The sequence below is a fragment of the Artemia sp. Qi Xiang Cuo genome, chromosome 16 (assembly GCF_049724085.1).
Source record: "Artemia sp. Qi Xiang Cuo chromosome 16, ASM4972408v1, whole genome shotgun sequence".
NCBI classification, from domain to species: Eukaryota; Metazoa; Arthropoda; class Branchiopoda; order Anostraca; family Artemiidae; genus Artemia; species Artemia sp. Qi Xiang Cuo.
The window spans coordinates 8695519-8722933 of record NC_142809.1 but is presented as its reverse complement, the minus strand read 5'-3'; the positions used below and the strand labels follow the sequence as shown (position 1 = coordinate 8722933).

The window sequence follows — 27415 nt, the reverse complement described above, 5'->3', positions numbered from 1 at the left end:
ACGAAAACCACACTGCTTTTCTATCATACACAAAAAGAGAAGAGATAATGAGGAATTTGTAAAGACAACGAATTACAAAGTTGTACAGTCTATTTGAATATTTCGGCTTTATATTCAATAGCCGTCATCAACGAAATACAACATAAAACAAATAAAAAGAAAACAAATTTACTCAAAAAGTCACTTCTATAATACATATGTTTTAACTAAAATCATAAAATAATTTTTTTTAATTAGTCCAAGCTTCCCCACCTTACATAGGTTCAGCCAAATCTTGGCTGATCCAGTTCATACAGTCAACTCTTGATAATTTGAAACTCAAGGGACCCGAGGAAAAGTTTAAATCACCAAGACGTTCAAAATAATCAAGAAGGAACAAGGAATGAAAATATATAACACCCATATGTACATACAAACATATAAACTCTTTTATTTAACTTCTTAATCACTTATGTACATGGAGTATGTTAAAAACCATGCGAGCAAAAAAATGATTTTGCAAAGTAATTTATGATTTTTTTATTTTTTATGAAGCGACTTCCATCTTACATTGACCAACTCATTTTCAATGGTGATGAAAGCTGTGGAAAAATTATCACTTGTTTCTGTTGTGAGAGCGTAGGAATGTAAGGTGTTGATGGATAATGTTGCCTTGCTTAGTGTGACTCGAGTAAGAAGGAGGCTCTTCTTTTTATCCTCCTCCTCCTCAGGAGTGGAGTAAGAGTGGAGTGTGAGTGTGAGTGCTCTTCTTTTTATCCTCCTCCTCCTCCCCCTCATCTTGAAAAGTTAACAATTCAGCATTGTTTATAGCACCATGGACAGCTATTTCATCGTCCATGTGAACAAAATTCTTCAAAGGTAAACTCATCACAGTTTGGTAGGAGTAACAACTCTGTGTCTAGGGGTATGGATCCCGTTCAATCTCGTGACTGAAAACCTTGTGGGGTTTTCTGTTTCCTTAGCAAACCCTCTTTTTTGAAGCAGTTATGTAGGGTTTTAGAACTCGCATTCTCATTTTCACATTCTCACTTTTATCAATGCTATCCAGCAGAATTTATATAATTTTGTAAAGTATTGCCAAACAAGATGTCCTCGTTACAAATTTAAATGATTGAGGTGTTTCCTTTTCAATTTATCAAGTGCTTTTCAAGGGGCTGCAAAACAGTATTAATTATCGAGAGATTCAAATTATCGAGTGTCAAAATATTGAGAGTCGACTGTATACTTAAAACATGTCACTTAAAAACACAGAAATTTGATTAAAACATAAAATAGTGTTTGAAAGAAAAGTAAATAGCAATACTAAAACCTGCAACGAATAGAAATAGTCATAATAAGACAAAATTAAAATATAATAAGTCACTGTCTTTCTATTTTAAAGATTTCAAAAGCTGGAAATTATTTTTGTGGTTTTGAGGATAAAAGTATTTTTTTATATTCTAGTGGCTTTGAGATAATCTGCTTTAGAACTTTTTTGTTCGGTTTGTAGTGAAGGCAACTTTAATATCTACTGTAAATGACCTACCGCAATCTTTTAAAGAGGTAATTGAGATAAAAAAAATATATAAACAGAAAATTGGCTATAAATAGAGACACCGGAGATATTTCCGTAAGCCCAATTCATAACAACTTAATTCAAAAGACTCAACCGCTATTTTTGCCCAGTCTGTCCGCATACCCAATGAATATCGAAGTTGCAGAATGGCGAAGTCTATTGCCAGGCAACGGATACTTATTCAATCCAATTGGTGATTTTTCTTTCATTTATTTCTGGCTTTTTTCAGTGTTTATTCTGCTCTTGTTAGATTCACTTTGGAAGGTTAGATTTTGTTTGATTTTTTTTTTTTTGCACTGAGACCGACTTGGCGGAGGTCCTTGCCGAAATATTTGCCTGTTCTTCGTCTTCATATTTTGCCACTGGCTGACAAATTCCTCGTTTTCTCACCTTTTTTATTTTAGTTTTCATTTATTATTTCCTTTCCTCTCTTGGTTTCATAGGTTTTAGTGAACCTGCCTATAAGTAAGATTGTGCATCTTACATACCTATTAAAATATCTTGGATTGAATGCTTTCATTAGGGCTTCATCACAACTGATTTTTTTTCCCCTTGGGATTTTGGCGTTTTTTTAGGATTGTATTTTCGTTGTCTATGGCACTCATGCTGGGGTAACTCCTACCTGGAATTCTTTTTTCTACCTATAGCGACTCAGTACTCTTTTTTATAATTTCCTGGATTGATGGCTTTCTGCATTACTAGATTTTGATTAAAACATAACTGCTTTTTGTAATCTGACCGTTTTTGTGGACATAACTGTTTTTTTTTCTTTGGTCTGAGGGTTTTGACGATTTGCTTAGGAATTTTGTTCTCTTTGCCTCTAGCCCTCTTGCCCAAGGGCAACCTTGGGCGAAACTGATGAAATTGATGAAGTGGTTGCAACATTCAGTTATTTTTTTTACATGAAACCCCTCTAGCTTTATCAGTGATGCCTTATTAAGATGCAATAATATAGTTTAGGATGGTTGCCTTGACCCTAAAACCTGCTTCAATTTTGATAATTGTAACTGAGATTGGAAAGAAGAAGATTTGAAGCGAATAAGCCAGCGAAAAGCGAAGCCGAAAGAGACTGTTTTAGACTCAAAGTGCTGCTTTTTTTTAGAAGGAGAAGACGTCTGTCAGGTGCATAGTAGTATTTCTATGCATAGTAGTATTTCTATGCATAGTAGTATTTCAGGTGCATAGCCTGCTGTGAATTAGAAGAAGAATTTCTATGCCACAGGCAAAGCAACAGAAAATAAATAGACATGGAACTAATTGAGAAAATAATATTATATATCTTTCGTAAATAATTAATTGCAGTGGCGTCATTTGAAAGGGTAGGGGAAAGGGGCGTGTGCCCTCTAGCTTTAGAAAAATAACTTTGGGGTATTTTCATTGAAAAATACCTTTTTCGTTGAAAAATTACAAACTGCACCACCCCCCTTAGATATAGAAAATACATTTTGCGCTCCCCTCTAAATTTTTGCGAATTGACGCCACTGATTAATTCATCCTACACAAAGCTGATCATTTTTGCCTTCGCTACCGTATTTCAATTATTTAAGCTTGGCGTGTGGAGTTTTTTGCGTGATAAATACACTATTTCGTTTTTAATAAACACAAGATATATTAAAAAAAAAAAAAAACGCACGATGTTTCACCTTATGACAAGATTATGGTTCTTTTTTAACGGTTTAATTATGCTCGGCCTGTATAGGTCAATTAATTAAAAAAACTTTTTCCACAAAATAAGTTTTTCAAAGAAAAGTAAGGAACCCCATTAAACCAAAAATGAGCCAAAATAAATATCAAAATATCTACCAAGCATGAAACTACCACAAACCAACATCGATAAATAAATGAAACCCAAAACGAACAGAAATTACAATAAATATACAAGTCAAACTGAAAAAGAGCAGAAAATAACATGAGTAGGGCTCAAAACCCCTATGCCTTCCGAAGGCCAGAACATAATTTGCACTTTACTGAAAAAATATAAATGTTTTTTACTTTTATAACTTTAATAAATCAAATAATATTAACATTTTGATTAATAAATATCAGTATATGTATATTAAACTGACAATGCACATTCATTTGTATGCCTTCCCAAGGCCAGAACATAATTTGCACTTTACTGACAAAATATAAATGTTTTTACTTTTATAACTTTAATAAATCAAATAATATTAACATTTTGATTACTAGATATCAGTATATGTATATTAAACTGACAATACACATTCATTTGTATTTTTTTCAGTACAGTGCAAATTATGTTCTGGCCGGGGGAAGGCATAGGGGTTTTGCCTTTCCCCTGGCTTGGGGAAGGTAAAGATTATTTGATTTTATTCTTGCTCATTTTTGGTTTAATGGAGTTCTTTACTTTTCTTTGAAAAACTTATTTTTTGGAAAAAGTTTTTTTTTTAATTAATATCTTTTCGTTTTATATTGATATAGTCTTTTCAGGGAAAAAGAAAATAATTCTTTAAATCTTTTCATTTTTTTCAAGACTTTATAGTTTCGCCTGCTATTTGTATGCTGGAGAAAAATTTTCAGCAATTTTTAACAACATACACCCTTTTAAAAATCTGGACACAAACAGTAGTGTTTAATTTAGTTTTCACAAAAAAATCTGTTTACTTCCTTTGATAGCTTGGATACAATCAGTCGCGTCGTTTGGAGGTGGCAAGGGGGGGGGCAGTTGCCCCCCAATAAATTGGAAAAGAGCTATTATACAGCCCATGCCCCTTGACTCTCTGGATGTGGAACTTTTTTGCGCCCTCAACAAAAATGCTGGAGCTACGCCCCTGGATACAATTACGCTGTTTTGATTTAGTTAAATTTTAAGAGTAGAAGTAGACCCGAAAGTTTGAGCATAATACCTTCAGTCGTTCTTGGGATACTGCTGAGATGCCTTATTGGGAAATGGAATTAACACAGTGCATTTTGATTTAATCTTAAGGCAACATTTAGTTTTTAAACATAATGGGCAAATGGGAGGGTGGGAGTGGAAGGGGGACTAGTTGCCCTCCAGTCGCTGTTGACCATTAAAAAGTACATTAGCCCTTTCTGTTTTTAATCGAATGAGCCCTTTTCGAAGTTCCTAAGACAACTCCTTCGATACGAAGTGCCCTGGTCTAAACAAAAAAAGAAGAAAAAAATAATAATACATTGTACCCATATTGATCTTTAATATAAAAATGTGAAGCCTTCCAAAGCCATTAGACTATTCAAAAGGGCACTAGCATTTTCAATTTCCAATCGAATGAGCCCTTTTTGAGTTTCTACGACAACACTCTTTATAAACACCTTAAATGCCCCCAAGGGCATAAATTACAACCCTTGCCCTGAGGGCTGTGAGGGGGTTGTCATCCTCAAAGACCTAATTTCTAGAACTTTCAACTACGTTAAACAAAATGGCTATCTCAAAATTTTGATTGGATGTGTTTGAGGAAATGGTGGCCGTGAGAGGGCGTTAGTTGCTCTCCAATCACTTTCGACTATTAAAAAAGGCACTAGCCCTTTGAATTTTCAATCGAATGAGCCCATTTGAAGTTTCTATGACAACGCTTACAATAAAAACTTATATGCCCCCCAGGGCACAACTTACAATCCTTGCCCTGAGGGCTAGGGGGGGGGGCTTGTCATCTTCAAAGACATAATTTTTAGAATTTTCAACTACAAATTGCTATCTAAAAATTTTGATTGGATGTGTTTGGGGAAATGGTGGGCGTGGAAGGGGTGTTAGTTGCCTTACAATCACTTTCGACTATTAAAAAGGTCACAAGCCACTCTAATTTCCAATTGAATTTCCAATCGAGCACTTTTCGAAGTTTTTACGACAACTCTTTCGATACGAAGTGCCCTGGTCTAAGACTAAGAAACCAAAGAAAAAAAAAATACATTGTGCAAACATCGTTCTTTACTTAGGGAGCGCCATTGCCCTGCCTATGATTAAATAATGAAATCAAGATTTTTTGACTGAGAGTAAGGAACAGATTAAAACTTAAAACGAACAGATAATTTCTGTTGTGGGTGGGTCTGCCCCTTCCTTGACCCTCGCTCTCTACGCTATTTCACAATTAATAAATTAATACAATCATCAAATAAACGAAAAGGCTTTGTTTTGCCTTCAACATCAGCACTATCTTTATCAGGGCCGTGCCCAGGATTTTCGTTCGGGGGGAGGGTACAAAAAAAAACGCTCCCGTGGACTTAGTCTAACGGTCAACCGTGGTGATCATCAGTCCGCCCCTTGCAAACGAGGACGCGTCCACTAGGCATACTTTTGTATCTCTAAGGCCTTTCCAAAAAAATGCAGAATTGCCGAAGCGAGACCTTGTCTAGAAGATTTCCAGCAGATGTATAGCGGACGCAAACAAATAACTGTTCCATATTTGAAACGTCCGCCGTTTCGTCAGCAAGCACCGGCAAGCAAGGACTTGCGTTTACTTTTTCGACAATGGCCTATTGAAGAATTTCTCTACAAGCGGCAATCAGACCATTCTGAACCTTTGGAGGAACATACGTAGCATTTGCTGCAGCGGAAAGAAGATGTTTTACCAGAATTTCTTTGCCAACCCTTGCCCTTAGTCGGAAAAGAGCTCGGAAATTGCCATCATTTTGAGATGGTTCTGGACCCGTGAGTGAACTGGGATAGTTCCAACAATCGGTCTCAGTTTCTAAAGATTTTCCTGAACCTGCGCTGCCCTTGCTGTGTCTATCTGGTTGAAGATGCTACCCTGCCTTTTCTCCGCAAAAGAAATGAAGTTGTCTGCGGTTAAAGTATATTTTTTGTGAAACTGTGTTTGCTGGTGACTTAAGCAGCATTCAATTGCATCTTTCCAGTTCATAAAGGGTTTGCTGACAAGGTTACCTAAGCGCTGGTGGCTGCCTTTGCCAGCTGTTTTGGACGAAAAAAGAAGACAGAATGGACAAGAAACACCGTCCTTAGATGGCGAATAGGACAACCAGCTGAAACGAATAAGCCAACCCAACTGAAACTTCAACTTTCTTTTCCCAGATATTGTGAAAGTATATGCAATATCTGGAGTCCAAGGACTCTTTAGCAGACGAAGTTTGGACGCTGTGTCGACTGACGACGACTTATGGACAAACCGTTATATCAAAAACGGTGCAAAAAACGACGTTATATCACATTTCCTTTTCATTTTTTGAATCGCTCCACACTTAACAAAGTTGAAAACCAAACCGACTAAACAAACTGTCTTGTGACTCCTTTATGTTTCCTGTTTCACAATTACAAGTTCCGCAACGTATGACCCACTGACTGCAATAGATTAGTGATTATCAAGGTTGGTATTTGCACAAATTTGTCTACATGCATGTTTGTTAGATTTATACGATTCGGACAAGAATATCGGGGGTAGCGGGGGGGGCCCAACGTGGTACCCCCCCCCCTGGGTAGGGCCTTGATCTTTATATATATATATATTTTTTTTTTTACTATACAATTGCCAAAGAATATAATATTCTTGGTTGACATATAACAAACATGTTATCTGCGCAACCATGGGCAATGTTGCCAAGTTTTAACATCATTTGTTTTGTTATAGCTACGAATGTGATGATTACGTAAATGAGGACACAGAAGAATATAATATTAAAGGATTGCGTGGTCTTCTGTCTCAGCTTGAAAGACCAATAGTAGAAGATGCTTCGTCGGAATCGAGTTCAAGGTCATCAGGATTCACAAAAAGTGACATTGATGAACTTAGAGAATGCCACTCCTACGCCAAGTCACCATTGGATGCACCTGAGCTTGTTTCTGTGTGCGAAAGTTATATTGACGACGAATTTGGCATCAAACGAGCCCTTCGTCCAAGAAAAAGGTTGGTAAACTCATAATGAAGTGAAATAAAGCAATGAAAAGAAAAATAAATCAATAATAGAATGGTTTAGATAAATAAAGTGAACTAAATGAAAGGAAGAGAAATAATGAATTAATAATGATTTAAAATGACAATAATAACCGCTTACTGGTTGCAAACTGATTATAAATTGAAATAAATAGCTTATAATTAATTGATAATGAGAAAATGAAATGAAGTAATAGATAATCAAGAATGGATTGATGTTAATCAATGAATTGAAATAAATAACAGGAAAAGAAATAATGAACTATTATTCAAACAGTTTGTGGTAACGTGGTAAGGAACGACTCGGCTCAATGGTAACCGAAACTGTAGAAAACGGGTTTTTGATACCAATAGATACATCAAAAGAATCAGATTTCAATGCTGATTTCAAATTTATAATTTTCATCAAGTTTAGTCCTACCCATCAACAGTTACGTGCCTGTGAAAATTTGGCTGATTTTTGAAAAAAGGGGGAAAGACCCCTTAAAAGCTATAGAACTTTGATGAAAATCACACAATCATATTCAGCGTATCAGAGAACCCTACTGTATAGGTTTCAAGCTCCTATCTACAAAAATGTGGGATTTTGCATTATTTGCCAGAAGAAAGATCGTGGATGCATGTTTTTTTTTTTTTTTTTTTTTTTTTTTGTAGGGGTGACCGTATCGACCCAGTGGTCCTAGAATATCGTGAGAGGACTCATTGGAACGGGAATTAAAAGTTCTAGTGCCCTTTTTAAGTGACCAAAAAAATAGAGGGCAACTAGGCCCCCTCCCATGCTCATTTTTTTCCCAAAGTCACCCGATCAAAATTTTGAGTTAGCCATTTTGTTCAGCATGGCTGAAAATGTGATAACTATGTCCTTTAGGATGACTTAATCTCCCAAAGTCGGGGGGGGCGAGAGCTCAAAGTTATGAACTTTACCCAATGTTAACATATTGTATTGGTTATCGGGAAGCATACAGACGTTTTCAGGGGGGATTTTTCAGGTAGTAGAGGGGGTGGGTGGGAGGATCGGTCCATGAAGGAAGTGTTCATGGGGGAAGGGACATTGCTATGAAGGGGGCGCCGGATTTCCCAGCATTATTTAAAAAAAGATAGTAATTAAATATAAAAAAACAAGTTTTCCAACGGAAAATAAGGAGCAACATCAAAACTTAAAACGAATAGAAAATATTACGTATATGATTGGGTTCACCCGCTAGTCAATACCTCGCTCTTTAAGCTAAATATTTTTTAGTACTTTCATAAGAGATATTTATTCTAATTAACGGCCTTTGTGATTAAGGGTTCATTTTTAAAGAATTGGAACAAAGTTCGAACTTTAGCTTAAAGAGCGAGGTATTGACTAGGGGGCGAGCCCCCTAATATACGTACTAAAAATATATGAATATAGAAGTTTTTCAAATTTAAATTAATTATTTAACATAAAAAATACAAATCTTACGTAATCTTACGAATTAACTTACTTACGTAAGTTAATTCGTAAGTTACGTATATTTTTAACTAATAAAAACATTCGTAAATAAACAAGTTTTGAGAAAGCCTTTTAACCAAATAAAAGTAAAATTAATATGTAAATTTTGTTTTAATTATTCATGTACGGTGAGCCAAAATCAAAACCTGCATTAATTCAAAAACGTTCAAAAAAAAAAAAAAAAAAAAGTTTTTTTTAACTGAAAGTAAGGAACGACGTTAACATTTAAAACGAACAGAAATTATTCCGTATGTGAAAAGGGCTGTCCCCTCCTCAACGCCTCGCTCTTTACGCTAAAGTTTGACTTTCTCACAACTCTATTTTTTCAAATATTAAAAATCTTTAGCGTAAAGAGCGAGGCGTTGAGGAGGGGACAGCCCCTTTCATATACGGAATAATTTCTGTTCGCTTTAAGTTTTAACGTCGTTCCTTACTTTCAGTAAAAAAAAACTTTTTTTTTTTTTATTTAATACCTTAAAATAACATTAATATCCCTAATCAATAGTAAATTGAACTAAATAACTGTTTATTAATTGATAATCAGATTATGAAATGAAATAATCAATTATCATTGTCCCAGGAAAAGGTGAATTTTTTGGCGTATTGTAACCCTTTCCTTTGTACAAGGAAAAGGTTAGTAAACTGGTATTTAATTGATAATGAAATGACATAAGAAAAGGAAATATTCAGTAATGGAATGATGATGATAATTAATTAATGGAATAATAAAATTAAAAAAACAATGATGGAGTGATATAAATAAATGAAGTGAATTCAATAACAGAAAATGAAATAAATAAATTAAATAATGACCTTATAATAAAACAACATGATGTTGAAATTTGTTTTTGAAGCCAACCTTTTGAGTGTTTTTTTTTTCGCTTAGATTCAATTAGGTATTCATAATACCTAATTGAACATAAGAAACATAAGAACATAAGAATTGAACATAATACCTAATGGCATAAGAAAAGGAAATATTCAGTAATGGAATGATGATGATAATTAATTAATGGAATAATAAAATTAAAAAAACAATGATGGAGTGATATAAATAAATGAAGTGAATTCAATAACAGAAAATGAAATAAATAAATTAAATAATGACCTTATAATAAAACAACATGATGTTGAAATTTGTTTTTGAAGCCAACCTTTTGAGTGTTTTTTTTTTTCGCTTAGATTCAATTAGGTATTCATAATTCTTGATCAAGATGGTTTTGTTTTAAAATAATTTTGTATAATGCTACATTGAATTGTTTGATTTTGGCTTAGTTCGTGGTATTTTTTTGTAGATATTAAACAAAAATCTACCCTCCTAGTCTCAGACGCTATTGAATTTAGTGAGATTATCACAACTCCGGCCAACTCACAACTCACAATGAGATTATCACAACTCCATTATCACAACACAGTTGTGATAATGAGATTATCACAACTCCGGCCAACTCACAACTCACAATGAGATTATCACAACTCCATTATCACAAAACAGTTGTGATAATGAGATTATCACAACTCCGGCCAACTCACAACTCACAATGAGATTATCACAACTCCATTATCACAACACAGTTGTGATAATGAGATTATCACAACTCCAGCCAACTCACAACTCACAATGAGATTATCACAACTCCATTATCACAACACAGTTGTGATAATGAGATTATCACAACTCCGGCCAACTCACAACTCACCACTCACAATGAGATTATTACAACTCCATTATCACAACACAGTTGTGATAATGAGATTATCACAACTCCGGCCAACTCACAACTCACAATGAGATTATTACAACTCCATTATCACAACCCAGTTGTGATAATGAGATTATCACAACTCCCGCCAACTCACAACTCACAATGAGATTATCACAACTCCATTATCACAAAACAGTTGTGATACTGAGATTATCACAACTCCCGCCAACTCACAACTCACAATGAGATTATCACAACTCCATTATCACAACACAGTTGTGATAATGAGATTATCACAACTCCGGCCAACTCACAACTCACAATGAGATTATCACAACTCCATTATCACAACACAGTTGTGATAATGAGATTATCACAACTCCGGCCAACTCACAACTCACAATGAGATTATCACAACTCCATTATCACAACACTTGTGATAATGAGATTATCACAACTCCGGCCAACTCACAACTCACAATGAGATTATCACAACTCCATTATCACAACACAGTTGTGATAATGAGATTATCACAACTCCGACCAACTCACAACTCACAATGAGATTATCACAACTCCATTATCACAACACAGTTGTGATAATGAGATTATCACAACTCCGGCCAACTCACAACTCACAATGAGATTATCACAACTCCATTATCACAACACAGTTGTGATAATGAGATTATCACAACTCCGGCCAACTCACAACTCACAATGAGATTATCACAACTCCATTATCACAACACAGTTGTGATAATGAGATTATCACAACTCAATGCTGACAAGTGTCATACAGATGTCTTCAGTTTGAAATTAACTCCATTCCTGTTGATTAAAAACACCACCTGGGTGACAAAACAATTTTCTTTTTTCGTTCTCATTGGCATATCCATTTTCCACGGTTGCCACCTTCTGCTTTAACATCTAAATATTCGTATCTCAGTCTATTGTGTCATTGTCATTTCCATAGGTTGACTTCAGTCGTTGCATATCACCCACGTGCAGTGCTGTCACCATCTCTACGTAGCTGCTTTTTTGAAAATTTCTTCCAATCTAAACAACAAAATATCTGGTCAATATCAAATCATTTATTGTAAACAAAATACACTCTCATAGATATGGTCAAAACATGGTATTTTTTAGTCAATCAATTAACAACAGGATAGCCAATCAAAATTTCTCGTAGAATTTTTCAGTCAATAAACAAAATCCTATGAGCTATCTGATTGACTCAAAGTAGCCAAGATCTATTTGACAAATAAAAAGCGTTGTAAAATTTACAGAATGAGTTTTCGCATATTATTTGTCATTGTTCGTCTTGAAAACACTGGTTAAACTTCGCAAGTGAATCCTGACCTTCAATATTTCTTAACAAACAAAAGAAAAATCAGATAAAATCCAAGTTTTTCAGGTACGAAGAGACCTAAGATGGAGCCAGGCGGCAAACAATGTTTTTATTTTGATGCCCTTGGTACTCTAATTGATTATCTGTTAGTGACTCAAGAAATCCTTCTTTCCTCTTTTCTTCAATTTTTCATCAATGATTGAACTTCCAGCTGTTTATTTTCAGCTTTTTCAACTATCTACCTTTTTTTAACCATCTGCTTTTTCAGCCATATCTGGTGTAAATTTGAAGGCCTGGGGGAGGGAGGGCAACAAACAAACAAAAGAAAAATCAGATAAAATCCAAGTTTTTCAGGTACGAAGAGACCTAAGATGGAGCCAGGCGGCAAACAATGTTTTTATTTTGATGCCCTTGGTACTCTAATTGATTATCTGTTAGTGACTCAAGAAATCCTTCTTTCCTCTTTTCTTCAATGATTGAACTTTAGCTCCTGTTTTAAGAGGATATGTATACAGTTTGAAAAAGAAAGAAAAATGGATAATTGAATTATAATTCTGCCTATCAAAAATAAAAAACACGGCGCTAGTGTTCCCTTGTTCCTCCATTCCCATATTTTAAAACTTTTAAGGCACTTACCCAAAATGCTGATTAGCAAAAGGACGTCTTTGGAGGATTTTTCAGATATATCTGAAAGCCACTTTTGGTTTTTTTTTTAATGATACTTAAAATTTGTTGTGGAAGCAAAGTTTATTTATATTTTTAGTATTTTATTACAAAGCTGGTAGTCTTAATGTTGTATTTTCCTTGATTTATATCTTTCTCTTTACTTTCTAAGACCACACTGGCTATACATGACAGTTGAAGCTAAGAGAGGAAAAGAAATAATAAATGAAAAATAAAACCAAAAAAGGGTGAGAAAACGAGGATTTTGTCAGCCAGTGGCAGTTGTTTTTCTTTTTTGTTTAGCACTGAGGACGACTTGGCGGAGGTCCTTGTCGAAATGTTTGCTTGTTATTCGTCTTCATGTTTTGCCACTGGCTGACAAAATCCTCGTTTTCTCACCCTTTTTTGGTATTATTTTTCATTTATTATTTCTTTTCCTCTCTTAGCTTCATATATCTTTTTGTGCACTCCGAAATAAATTATTTTGTTTTGATTAAGACATAAACCACCTATAAATTAATTTAATTTTTAATTTTATTAATTTTATTTTTATTATTTTTTTTTATTATTTATATTTTTAATATTTTTTTTATTATTAATATTAATATTTTATAATATTATTAATATTTTTAATGTTTTTAATATTTTTATTATTAATTTCATTTTTTGACTAATCAGAATCAGATCCTCGCGAAACTTTATCTTCAAGCCTTATAATTGGTGATCATCTCAAATGACATGTTTAAGCACTTTTTATAAAACACTTTTGACTTTTAGCTGTTCTAGCAGTGAATAATATGCACAAACAAAACATATGAAAAGTAGCATGTCGCACCCTGACAGCTTGAATTCCCAGATAACTCAAAGTAGCCCTAGCTGAATCGCCATATTAGCAAAATCTCACTGTCAATCGGCCATGATAATGATTTAGCTGCGCAACTGTGTCACTATCCTTGTGCCACTTACAAGTGCCACTACCACTGACATAAGAAAATGCTAGATGTCACGCGACTAATAATAATAAAGTCTGTTGTATAACACTGTCTATTATCGTCGCCGCAACTTTGTTGTCGAATTAAAATATTGTTCTTTTTATCTATTTCCATTTTTTTTTTTAAATGCGCGTTTTATGTTAATGTTTTGTAAACTTTTTTTTGTTATACTTTCTTTGGGACTAATGTGGGTCATTTCAACGTAGTAAATGGTCATTCAGTGACCTGTGAGTCAAGGTGACCGATCCCTCAGCTTCTGGCCCTTAAAAGCTTGTTTTATTTGAATAAAGATAGTTTCACTTACATTCTACAAAAGTTGAAAGAGGATATACCATTGTAAAATGCACGTATTGAGGATTTTGAAAGCATACAATTTCCATATAACTAAGAATGCCAACTAATGTTTAATGATCCTAAAATACGTGTCGTCGAAGCACCTACCGTAAACCCCAAAAACTACCAATAGCTGAGGAGGAATAATCGACAACTAACAAAAAAAGACAAATGACGTAATAACCTGACGAAAAGTAAGAAAAATGTCAACTACATAAATGACGAAAACAAATTAAATTAAATTTAAATTAATCAAATAAATCAAATTAAAATTAAATTAATACCGATACTATAGTGTCGGTAAAATGTTAACCAGTGGGATGTACCAGTATCTGGTAAATCTACTGATTTTCTTTTTCTCCATTTCTAGTGCTCCATCCGTTTTCCTCTATCAGTTTTGTGACGGTTTTCAATAAGTAATAATATTCTTATTTAATAGGTTGAAGATATTATGAAGGTCGAAGTCTTTTCTGCCTAAACTTCCTTTTTTCTATAAGTCTAAACTGCCTAATGTTGCTTGTGAATCTTCATAATGTTTTTTTTTTATATGCTTTTGATATCCTCTAAAAAAAATTTAAGTGTTTTTTAAATACCAATTTACCACCAACTTTTTGCTCCCTCCAAAAAATGCTCCCTGACTGTTTTTGAACTTCCCGCCATTTTCTGTCGCAAATGTAAAATATCGACTCTAAACGGTGAAATTAAAATGATGGCCCATTTTAAATATCGTTTTTTTGCATACAAAAAAGCATTAAGATAGTCAAGGACAATTTAAGTAATTCAAGGTGAATCACTCTGCCCCCCCCCCTTTGTCCCCCATATCTACCCCTCTCTGAACCTCCTCCTGTCTGAGTCAGACAGTGTTAGTGCTACAAGCGAAGCGCTATATGTTACTCCTTCGCCAACAGACTCTCCTCCCCATCTTGAAAGAGAATGGATCACCCCTCTGGCCAATCCGTTGATTCATTTAGAAATGCATAGCTGTCAGTTGAAGCACTTATAGCGTAAATTAGTAGTTTTTAGGTGGTTACTCTTCGTACAACTAAAACCTGACACTTGAGCCAAGAGAAGGAGAAGGAATTGACTGCTTTTGAAACCACGTGTTGATACTGGAGGATAGACGTAACATATTTCGTATCGATTCGAGAGAGATGACTACAAACAAGAGAAACTACACTTCAGTCACTTCTTATTAATGTTCTTAGAAGGCATGGATGGAATTATCTTGGATATGTTGTGCAGATGAATATCTTGAAATTTCCCTGAAAATCCTCGTCGGGATCCCCGAACGCCCTGATCATAGAGGAGCACTACATAATACTTTATCGCGAACGTATCACAACGGTCTGAAGAACACGCTTCACTTTCACCAGAATAGGAGGAGGTCTCATCTCAGCATTAAAATATACTCTTTTAAGCCCAAAAAATGTTAATAAAAATCTTATTTTTAATTTTAGTATATTTTCTATTAATTTGTTTATTAATTTTAACTAGCACGTTGTCTGCCACTATTTTTCACGATTCTGGTGTAAAGATCCTACGAGATATCTTGTAGGAATCTTACTTATTGCATTGTGTAACCCCTTTCTTTGTACATACTTTACATAATAGTATTTTCTGTTCATCAAAGGAGAACCCTACTGTTTTTGCTGAAGCCATCTATTCATATTTACAGTAAAACTATGAATCTTCTGGTAGATTTGCAAATATGCCAAGTAACGGAGGGACGGAATAACTCGTTGTAGGCGTCCTGGGCAAATAAATAATCTACGAAATATCTCGTTGTTGTAATTGGTAGTCAACGTGTTAACCTTCTTTGTTATATTGCTTGTTGAATTTGAATTTAATTGTCGTTTAAGGCCAGGAGTTGTGTGTCTGCAAAGTCTGCAAAGATACTTTACAAGGGCAGCTTTTCAATCCAAGTTCATTTTCAAGTGCATGGGTAAACAGTTTTTGGCCGTTTTAGTTATTTATGGTGGGGGGATATATTCTTCAAAATCTAGCAGGGGGCAAATTTGCCATTTCTAATTATTTAATGAAACTACAAAAAAAAAAAAAAATACATTGTCAATCAAAAGATCCCAAAAAAGGTATTTCTCCAAATCTAGGGAGGGACATGTTATAATAGCACTGCTTATTATATTTTATATTAGGTAACTATCGCCAACTAAGCAAATGGAGTAAATGAAATATAATAAGAATAACTGCATTAAGTGTAACTGTGGTCACTGGCAGATCCAGGGGGGCCGGAGGGACCCAGTGCTAACCCTCTTTTGTCATGTTGTTTGTTGAATTTGCCGTTTATTTTTCGCTGTTTATGGTTGGTCGATTCAATTCTTTTTGACTCTTTGTTCCGTTAAATTTGTTCTTAGATTTTCAAGTTTTCTTTTTTGAATGTGCACTGACTTTAATAAGTTTTAACTTACTGTGATCGATCTGTTCTGTTTGAGTCATTAAAGAAAATGCTAATTTTCTTTAAAATTAATTAATTGTTAATTAAAATGTAAATTATAGTCATTAAAGAAAGAAAGAAAATGTTTGTCTTTTAAGTCGTATGTATTGTATTGTCAAGAGCTTGTGTTAGTAACTTGTATTTTTTTCCTATAAATGCCGTTCTAATCATATAAACTGGCTGCAGTACATTTTTATGTCAGTGGGAGTTTCCCCTTAGATTCCTCCGATTCATTTAGAGAGAGGGTGGCGCTAGAGGTGCAAGAGGATCAGGAGGTGTAGAAAGTTTAATTGCTCTCCCATCTTTGAGACAATGTGATATTCTAATTTTTCCTTTCTCCTTCTCTCACTTTCCTCTTTCTTAATTACTGATTCCGGTTGATTTTTCTTAGGTCTGTATCCAATAGCTCTAGTGTTGAAAATCAAGAAAAGAAGACAAAGAAAGAGGGGAGTACAAGACGAAGCTCAAGAACAAGCAAAACTGTTGACAGGAAAAAGGCAGTTGGTCTCAGAAATCTGGGCAATACATGTTTTATGAATGCTGTTCTTCAGTCGTTAAGGTGAGATTGAATTACCTTCTTTACCTACAGGAAAGGCTGTATAAAGGGGAAGGGGTATCCGCCCCCCCCAAAAAAAATAAAAATTAATGACAACATGCATTTTTGGGTAAGCAAGGGATTAAAGTGACCTCCATAGTCGAATCATCTCATTTCAAATCCAAATCCAGGGTGCAGTTCAAAAAAATAATAATATTAGAAACACCCAAGCAATGCTAATTTGAGGGGTTTCCACATATTTTTTTTACGGACAGAATACTAGCTAGGATAGTGTCGCTAATAGCCTATAGAATAACCCTATAGCCAATCATGTACATAATTCCTACGGGATATAAAAGCACCAGTTTTCTATTTATAATTTTGCGCACAGTTAGATTCTATTAATATGAGATCTTTGATGTAACTCCACTATAGGGTCCGAAAGGCGTGTTCTCACAAAAAAGACGTGTTTTTGCAATACGTAACGAACGTTTCGGAAAATTAGCGAGTTTTTCTGCGTTAATGAGGCATGTTGGTTGTGTTAAATATTTCCTTGTTGAACACAGATTAGCGAAAACTAGGATTGATACAATAACTTTGGACATAATTTATGGTAATTAATTTATTTTGCAATTAAGTTATGGTAATGATTATTTCCTTGTCGTTTTCTTTTCCATTCAATCTTTCTATTGCTCAATGTAATCTTCGTTTTTTTTTTGTGCGCAGTTGGCCAGCTAGTTTAAACGCCCGTTTATGATGTACGTGCGTGACGTACTCGCACGCATGTGTACATAATACGTGGCACTAATGAACAGGGGATTTTTTTTTCTGTAAAAGTGAAAATTGATATAAATGCTGAAAATGAGCAAAAATGAACTAGTATAAGAAGTGAAAATAAAAAAAAACCCAGCTAATTATAAGGAATAAGAGACTCAAAGTGAAAAATAACTGAGATTAACACAAACGAGTACACTGGCTGCCACAAACTCCTTAAATGTCACTAACGCTGTTCACTAATTTACTAGCTCGTGCTTCACTCTGTACACTTTTAACGCTGTTTATTTTCCTTTCAAATAATAATAAAAAAACATATTACTTATAAAACTTCTGGGAAAAAGAGATTTGTATCTGATATACAAATCTCTTGAATTGAATTTATCAAGTATTTTGGGCAATAGGTTGCATCAAGACTGGGCTGGGTAATTGTAGACAGAGAAAAGCCAAGACAGATAGTCCAAGTAATTGAGAGGCAAATGTTTAAATGGCTGGGGCACGGGACAAACGATGGTAAAAAAAAAAGGCCCAGCTTTTGACGGACTTCATAGGGCTGTTCTTCTTAGTGCTACATACGATTTTTTGGGGCTAGGACAAAGTTGTTCATAATTTTTCCCAAAGCGAGTTTGGAATTGCTCTCAACTCCTTCTTAATGGATTACATGAATCTAGCAATATTCCCTGAAGTGCCTACTTACAATTTGCCCTCGAGGTGGCTGGAAGTCTAAGGCTGTAGGACATTGGTTGCCCACTCACAACTAGCTCACAACTCACAACTCAAGGCCAGGGACATGGCCCTCCAAGATTCCTTTCAGCCAATCCTAGAACAATCTTAGAACAAGAATCTTAGAACAAGTTTGACCTGTTCATCTTAATGGAATCTAGAATTTCATGACAAGCAATTATTTGTAGTACCCTCGTTCATGCATGACAGGTTCTTTTGAAGGATTGTTTTCAAAGAGAGGATAAGCCTGCCATTTAAAGCCAATCATTACCAAAGTAACCATTCTTAATAGGTTAAACTCCTAATAGGTTAACCATTCATCTACTAGTTGGCGGAACTTTATAGAAATATAACCAATTGAAGAACTTAGGCACCTCCATTTACAATGTTGACGCCTAGCTGTGCAGTATTTTTGGTGTCGATATTGCCATAAATTGTTGGCTAGTTTGATCTCAAAGGCATGTTCAGCATGTCATCTAAAGAACCAATCATTACCAAAGTAACCATTCCTAATAGGTTAAACTCCTAATAGGTTAACCATTCATCTACTAGTTGGCGGAACTTTATAGAAATATAACCAATTGAAGAACTTAGGCACCTCCATTTACAATGTTGACGCCTAGATGTGCAGTATTTTTGGTGTCGATATTGCCATAAATTGTTGGCTAGTTTGATCTCAAAGGCATGTTCAGCATGTCATCTAAAGAACCAATCATTACCAAAGTAACCATTCCTAATAGGTTAAACTCCTAATAGGTTAACCATTCATCTACTAGTTGGCGGAACTTTATAAAAATCTAACTAATTGAAGAACTTAGGCACCTCCATTTACAATGTTCACGCCTAGATGTGCAGTATTTTTGGTGTTGATATTGCCATAAATTGTTGGCTAGTTGGTTCTCAAAGGCATGTTCAGCATGTCATTTAAAGAACCAATCATTACCAACCAAATAAATTCATCGTCTAAAATTAGACGGAAATTCGCTCAGGGATTTACGCCACTCCACTGTTGGACTCTCTCGACCAGCTCAGCTTTACGAGGCGTTCCATGTGGCCTCGGTTGTTTTCAATAGCGGTGTTGAAGTTTCAACGGTTCAATTTTCAAAATTATCCATCCGTTTCTGATTTTTTTTTGTGCGGAGGGGGGGGGGGGCTTCTCACATTTGAACTGATGCTTGAAATTATCTTTGAAATTCTTAAGGATAATTTCTCACTGTTTTATGCAGTGTTTTGCTGTAGTTCCCATCAACGTCAACTGTGTTCACAGGCACTGATTCTACAGACACCGTTGTGAGAAACACGGGCGATTCGTGACTGAATTTAGGAGATACCACAAAAACTGTCCGTGGAGTCTGTTTTTTTGCGGGGGGGGGCATATTCGTGGTAACCTATTTAGTTTGATTCATATACAACTACAAATATTTTGTTTTAATGAATATTGTGGGACTATTACTATAATTCAAGTGTATGGAAAATACACTATATAAGCAAATTCTCAGAAGAATAAGTCGGAAATAGTTATCAGTAAAGTGCAAAAGTCACTCAGGCGTGAGGAGAGCATGAGGGGGCGCGGTAGTGCCACTCTGCTTTGTTGTTATTCCTATTCTTTTTCGGTTTAACTTCAGTTAACCAAAGAAAAATTCATTTAACCAAATAAAGCGACTAAAATAGCGTTAAGCAAGTTAATGCTGAAACAAACAAAAAGGAAAATATGAGCCAAAACATGTTAGATAAAAAATAAAATTCAAATAAAAATTCAACTGAATTTTTGTTACACTCATCAACAAAAATAAAGTTATAAATGTAAAAAAGGTCGTACGAAACCTGGTCAAAATGGCTCTAAGACAACCAAGATAAAGACAGGATATTAATAGGTTAAAGTAGATAAGCGAAGTAGATATAGTGTGTGAATTTGGTTAAAATAAAAAGAAAAAAAAATTGTAAGCTTTCTTTGAGAGGTCAACCCATTTTTATATTTAGAAGAAAATGCTTATCTTTTTTACCCAATATGTAGTTTTTATTAAATATGTATTAAATTGAATATGTATTACCCAATATGTATTAAATTAATACCCAATATGTATTAAACCCAATATGTACCCAATATGTTCCCAAAATTAATACCCAATATGTATTAAATTGAAAATCAGGAGCTTTTTTTGTTTTGAGCTAAATAAAATGGTCAAAGTACTAAGACAACAAAGATAAGACATAGGAGATGAAGCAATATCAGACAAAACAGATATAGAGTGTAAATCAGGGTTGTAACGATAGCTGCAACCTAGTAAAGAGCTAACCAAGGCCCATAGTAAGCAAAAATTAAAACCGCCTTTCAGGACAAAAGACGTACACTTTCTCTTAATATTGTATAGGTATCCTGAGGGAGGCCACACTAATGTAAGCAGAAATTTCCACATCTTCAGTACAAAGCTTCTTGAAAACTATTATGGGATATTAGATGGCGTGGAGTGTCTTTAAAAAATTTTTTGGAAACATTTTATATAAGTAAGGAGGATTTGAAGTGGATAGCACAACTCAGAAACATTTTGTACCCCTTGGATTAATAGGAAGTATCTGGAGAAGTATGGGATGCAGAATACCCCTTATTTTTTCCAATGCTTTGTGAACTAGAAAATGGGCTTGTCCTTGATTTTGATGCCCAAGTTGTTTGTTTTTGTCTTTATTTTTATCTGGTCTATATCATTCGCATTTCTGCTCAGAAAGCATGAGCTTGATTCATTGAGACTTTCTCTTATAGCGCTGAAGAAGGGAAGCAGTTGTCCTCCCGATATATTCTTTTTGTTCATCCACCATTTTCGTTGACCTTATTAAACTCCATTCTCGCTTTTCTTCTCCTTTAATTTTTTATTGTTTCTTTTTATTCTCTCTCATTCATTTTTTATTCTCTCTTCTTTTATTGTTTTTATTCATTTTTATTTCTTAGTGTAAAAGAAATTAAATTATTTGAATTGGTAATCAAGTAATAATTGATATCATTAAATAATTTTTAATTACTAGAAAGTTATACAACCGCAATAAAAAAAAGGGGGAAATTGAGAATTCAAAATTTAATGAAATAGATCTTCATATGCCGTTAAGGGCTAGGCACACGTAGCTGATTTCGGGAACCGATTTCAGCAAGGGTGTATTCCACGTCGAGTGATTATAATTAATGATGCTAAGAGGCGGGGCTTAGTGACGTTTTTCGGTGATTAGCAATCATTAATTACGTTCTAGACAAGGAATTTACTAGGGCTTTAGAGCTTTAGGCATGTAATTAATCGTATTTAATGATTATCTTAAATTAATCGTAATTAATGATTATTAATCACCGAAAAACGTCACTAAGCCCCGCCTCTTACCATCATTAATTATAATCACTCGATATGGAATACACCCTTGCTGAAATCGGTTCCCGAAATCAGCTACGTGTGCCTAGCCCTTTATGTATTTTTGGTAGTAGCAAGCGCCAAAATTAAAGAAAAAAACTTGGGTGAACAGTTATTAAGGGACGTGGTTTGAAAAACATATGGCACCAAGCGGCTTTAGAAGGTCTAGCTTTCTTTTCAGGATTTAATTGTCTTTGGTTAATCTTTTTACTCATGTATTTTCATGGTTCAACTTTGCAACACTGACGAAAATGTGATACTGCACCAGAAACTTGATAGCTTTGAAATAACGAAAAGAAAAGTCTCGCAAAACCGTAAAAAAATTACGATTTTCAGGTATGATTATACCTAAGGTGGATCCAGGTGGAGGGGAATGCATTACTTTGATGTCCTTAAAAATTTATGTTTTTGTTGCACAAAAGCTATTTGTGCCATTTGGTTCATTTAAAGAGTGATTGTGATGAATCGATAGATTTAAGGTTGTACAGTAATAAAGTAAAATTAAATGAAAAAGGACTTAGTGGGGGCGATGGAAATGGACGTAATAAAAAGTCTTTAATCGCATTGTGCAGGTGCACACAACCAAAATTTTTATAAAATTGGAAGATTTTTCAGAGGAGAGCCGAGTGCCTAAAACTTCAAGAATGAAAGTAAAAGTAACTTTATATTCTAGGGTGAAATCCTTTAGACTGATTTTAAGACCTTTTCTCATTCTGTGACATTTGTTGTTTTTGAAGGAGCAAAAATGTTATCGGATTTTTAAAATTTTTCTTTAAACATTAAGCATTTGCCAGAAAATCTTTCTAAGACGGGTAATTTGCAAGGGATAAAACATGCTGTTGAATGATCATAAGGAAATTACATTAAGTTATTTTTTTTCATTGTTTTTTAGCTGCGATATTATTGCTAAGACCAGCTTACCAGTCACACGTTGCTGCAATCTTAAGAGAAAGGAAAGTAGAGAAATCCCCCTCCCCAGAAAATCGTCGCCTACGGAAAATTCCCCCTAGTGTATTAAAAACAATCATATTCTTGAATTTAAGTTTTTGAAAAATCCCCCGTGACAATTCGCCCCACGGAAAACTCCCCCTGCAGAAAATACCCCCTGGGAAAAATATGTCTCCGTGAAACCCCACCCCATGAATCCCCCTAAAACTCCCCAATACCACCCCGCCCCCAGCCCCAAAAAATTCACTCCCGAAAATTACACTGACAAAACTTGATTTCTTCAAAAAATGGATCTCAACAAAAAATGGATTTCTTCATCCAGTTCTACCAGTTCCAGGTCTTCAGACAAAATTTAACTAAAGCTCATCTTCAACTTCATCAAGAATTATGACAATACTTATTAGCAATAATAATAAAAAAAAGAAAATCAAATATCAATTACCATAATATCAATCTAAATATCAAAATATCAAATTTTCAGTAGCTCAGTTAAAACCAAGTCCGTACCCAGGATTTTTTTGGGAGGGGTTACACAAAAAAAAAAAACTCATACAAAGTTTGTTTATGTCCATTTTTGTTACGTTTTTACGAGTCAGACAAACATTTTCGGGGGGGGGGCTCCAAACCAATGGATTTCCAAAGTATTGCAATTTCCTATATCACCTCGTAAACTTTTATTTAACGCAAAATGGCACTTTTTATGACAATACATATTAGCAATAATAATAAAAAAAGAAAATCAAATATCAAATACCATAATATCAATCTAAATATCAAAATATCAAATTTTCAGTAGCTCAGTTAAAACCATGTCCGTACCCAGTTTTTTTTGGGAGGGGTTACACAAAAAAAACTCATACAAAGTTTGTTTATGTCCATTTTTGTTACGTTTTTACGAGTCAGACAAATATTTCGGGGGGGAGGGGCTCCAAACCAATGGATTTCCAAAGTATTGTAATTTCCTATATCACCTCGTAAACTTTTATTTAACGCAAATTGGCACTTTTTGTGTAGCTAAAACCTTCCCAAGAGTGTCCTCAACAACAATTTAAAGTTTTTTGGCGATGGGATAAAACTGTGTAGTGACCCATACATAAAACAAACACACAGACACGCATTAGCCTAAGCCTTATTTATATAGATTTTCTTTTTCAGCAACATCAAAGAATTTTGTTTTTACTTTAAACAATTGCCTGCTCTACAAAAACCAAAAGTCACTAATGGATCTCGCAGCTATTCAACACGACATTCGAAATCTTCACCAGTAGATGACAGTCTCATGTCTGAAGAGCTGAGGAAAATAATAATTAGCCTAAATCATTCGGATGGTAAAGGGGCTATCTCACCTGAATCTCTGTTCAATGTGATATGGGAAGTTGTTCCTCGATTTCGGTAAGATTTGAATATTTTAGTACTGAAATGAACGAACTCCGCTTTTTTATCATTTTTGAAGTATCGATTTGAAAATTAAAATAGCTGAATTCAAATTTTCATTGAAAATGAAAAAAATCCGGCTAAAATAGCTGACATCAAAATTTGTTCAATATATTTGCAAAATAAGATATAAATTATGCATAACCTGAGATGTTGTCATAACATATAATGTTTTACTACTACTATTAAATTTTTTTCTCGATATTAACCCAATTGAGGCCAACACAGCTGCTTACGCTCCACCTTCACCCCACGTTGTTCAGAGCTTCACTCTTTGCTTTCTTACACGAAGTTAACATGGGAGCTTCATACAGTGTTCAACTTTATATAGATATATAAAGTTTACACTCGCTATTTATTTGACAAAAACCGTGTAAATACTATTTGAAGTAAAGAATGATTACTATTGGATAAAATAAACAGATATATATATAGATAATAAACGGCAAAAATTAAAAAATCACATTATTATATATTTTAATTAAAAATATTGGCAAAAATTTCTTCTAAGCCACCTCGTGCCAAATAGATTAATTCAGAAAGCGAAAAGCCCAAAAATGGGCCTTCATTGCTATGGTGCTGTGATAATTCTAATTCTTCCCTTTTTTTTCTTTCCCTTTTGTTTCGTTGTTTTGTGGAATTTGATCCTTTTCGTTTAATCTTTCTTTCCTTTTATTTTCGTTGATTTCTTCCCTTTTCTTTTCTTCCCTTTTGTTTTTTTTGTTGTTTTCGTTGATTTTGATTTATTTTTTTCCTTCCCTTTTGTTTGTTTTGTTTTGGTTTTTGGGCGTGAATTCGACATATTTGGATCTTTTTTATCATTAGTTTAAAAAAATTCTTTTTTTTTTATATTCCGCTATCTCATTAAAATATTACACCTATCATTTCTGTAATTTTTATTCTGTTGTAATTAAAAAAAGAAAAGACGTAAAATAAAAACAACTGGCAAGTATAACATATACGGGCACTCAAGTCCTATTGTTAGGACTTGTTAGGACTATTGTTGCCTATGGGAATCCTTCTTATTAATCTTGCGTGTTTTTTGCCTTGGCCAGGGGGTCGGGGGGCACTTTCGCCAGGTTTAGGGGGAAGGATATGCCGTGTGCTATTTGGATTTTATGTTTATATATTTTATTTTGTCCGACCAGCTACAGTGATTAGTTTTGATGCGCTATTGACTTTTTAAAGTTTTATTACATAAATTTAAATGCTAATTTATAGTTGGTAATTTCAGACCAAACTGTCAGCAACAATAAAATAAGGCTTTGCTTAAAAAAAAGATATGGAAAAGCGTTACCTCTACTTCTACTTACAACTCACTACAGTACAAAGCCGCCTAAGGTCAGCGCTCCTCCATCCCAATTGTGGAGATATATTGTGTTTTCAAAACATGCAAATGAGTTTTTCTGAAGGCAAATAACTTCTTATTTTCACCTTTCATACTTTTTTTCAGATTTTAGTATCAAAGCATTTACTCTACACATAACTATACACATAGAGGAAGGTCTTCTTTTAAAACAAGCAGCTAAAAAAAAGGTTAAATTAAATTTGAAAAAAAAGCTAAAAATAAGGTTAACGAAAAAGGGAGGTTCCGCTCCTCAAGTGAGAAGGCATTGCAACTGGTGGAATCCACAACTCGCTGGCCTTCATTATCACGGCATGGTGGCAATTCTCCTTGCATACGTGTACTCCTCCTTCCTCCCCCAGGTGTTTCGTAGAATGGCGATTTTAATAATTACTTTCTAAAGTGTTTTCCTTTGTAATACATGCGTTCAATACATTATCAGGTTTTTGGCATTTGGTGATAAATTCACCGTCTTACAGAGAATGAAGAGTATGCAAATAGGCCAGGATTCACCAATAGGCCCGCTAGGCCCGGTCCTAGGGGTTTACAATGCCAGGGGACACAATAGTTTATCACTTTGTAATTTTTTTTCTTAACAAAAACTGGACCAGTGTTATTTATCGTCAAAGTGTCAGGTGTACTCCGCCGCCGCGCTGCCCATTCACAGAAAAGTGATTTTAAAACAAAACAAGAATTCCGTAGCCTCTTATAAATTGTCAGATGTCTCCCAAAAAAGGCATCATTTATGTTCTATTGAGTGCTTCCACTATCCTCGAAAGTCTCGCAAAAATGGAGCGGCAAAAACGCTTGGGCCTAGGAGCGTCAAAGCTTTAAATCCGGTCCTCTATACAACCTAAAAACTAAGGATTCAAAAATGCTTCAAGCGTTTAGGCTCTCCGCAAAAACGGCAAAAGTAGGTATGGTGTAAGGTTTAAGGTTTATGGTGTAAGGTGTAAGGCTCTGCAAAAACGGCAAAAGTAGGTATGGTGTAAGGTTTAAGGTTTATGGTGTAAGGTGTAAGGCTCTGCAAAAACGGCAAAAGTAGGTAGGGTGTAAGGTTTGACGATCAGTACGCACCTATAGGGATATTCGGCAAAAATACAAAAAAAAGTGAATCCACCGGAAAGTGAAGCTGGCTTTTGAGGCCGGCTAGTGGAAGTTATCGGGGGTATTAACTGAAAAGGAAGTGATTTAAAAAACTGACCACGCTTCAATGTTCTTAGCAATTTGTCTCAATAAACTGGCATTAGTAATTGGGTGTCACTTAGGATTTTGTAAGGCTTTCAAAAATGTTTTCCATCTCATGAATATATGATTTACAAAGTAAAGAAAACATTTAATTTTGTAGGTTGTTTTAAAGCAGCGAGTGTAATAATTTGAATTTGGCGCTAAAAAAAGACTAGCCAGGAATACTTAGCACTAGCAGGCTGAATTCGCTTTTCAAGTCTAGCCAATTTTCGTCTTCTCGTTATTATTGGTCTGACAGCTTTTCACGAGTTGTGAATATTAAACGAAAAGCTAAACCGACTTTGCTAGCCAGCTCACGAATAACGTCCTCAATTATTACCTTTGTTTTCAGACTCTATCACTTATACTAAGTTAATAGACTTAATGCTATGTTTTTCGAATGTTCCCTTCTATCATTGTCTCTAAAAACATGGGTAACTTATATGAGTCTACACAGGCTGTTGTGTCGACAAAAAAACCCACCAACCTCATCTAGCCTTTGGCATTTCTTGCTCTTTTTTCAGCGTAATAATAAGGTAAAATTAGTGTAATTAATTTAACTGGCAAAATTACTGTCTGATCTCAATTTCTGGAAAAGAACACGAATTACAAAACTTGAAAAAATTTCAAAAAACGTCAAACACCTT

At 34.7% G+C, this 27415-nt stretch overlaps 1 protein-coding gene across 1 annotated transcript in view; it reads left to right on the top strand.

The window, feature by feature from the left end:
* Positions 1-27415, top strand: part of LOC148942539 (ubiquitin carboxyl-terminal hydrolase 3-like) — a 63898-nt gene that overhangs the window by 18834 nt on the left and 17649 nt on the right. The window contains exons 3-5 of the mRNA XM_089102772.1: positions 7117-7392; positions 16785-16952; positions 23918-24154. Coding sequence (XP_088958898.1) covers positions 7117-7392; positions 16785-16952; positions 23918-24154 — 681 coding nt within the window. The remainder of the gene's footprint in view (positions 1-7116; positions 7393-16784; positions 16953-23917; positions 24155-27415) is intronic.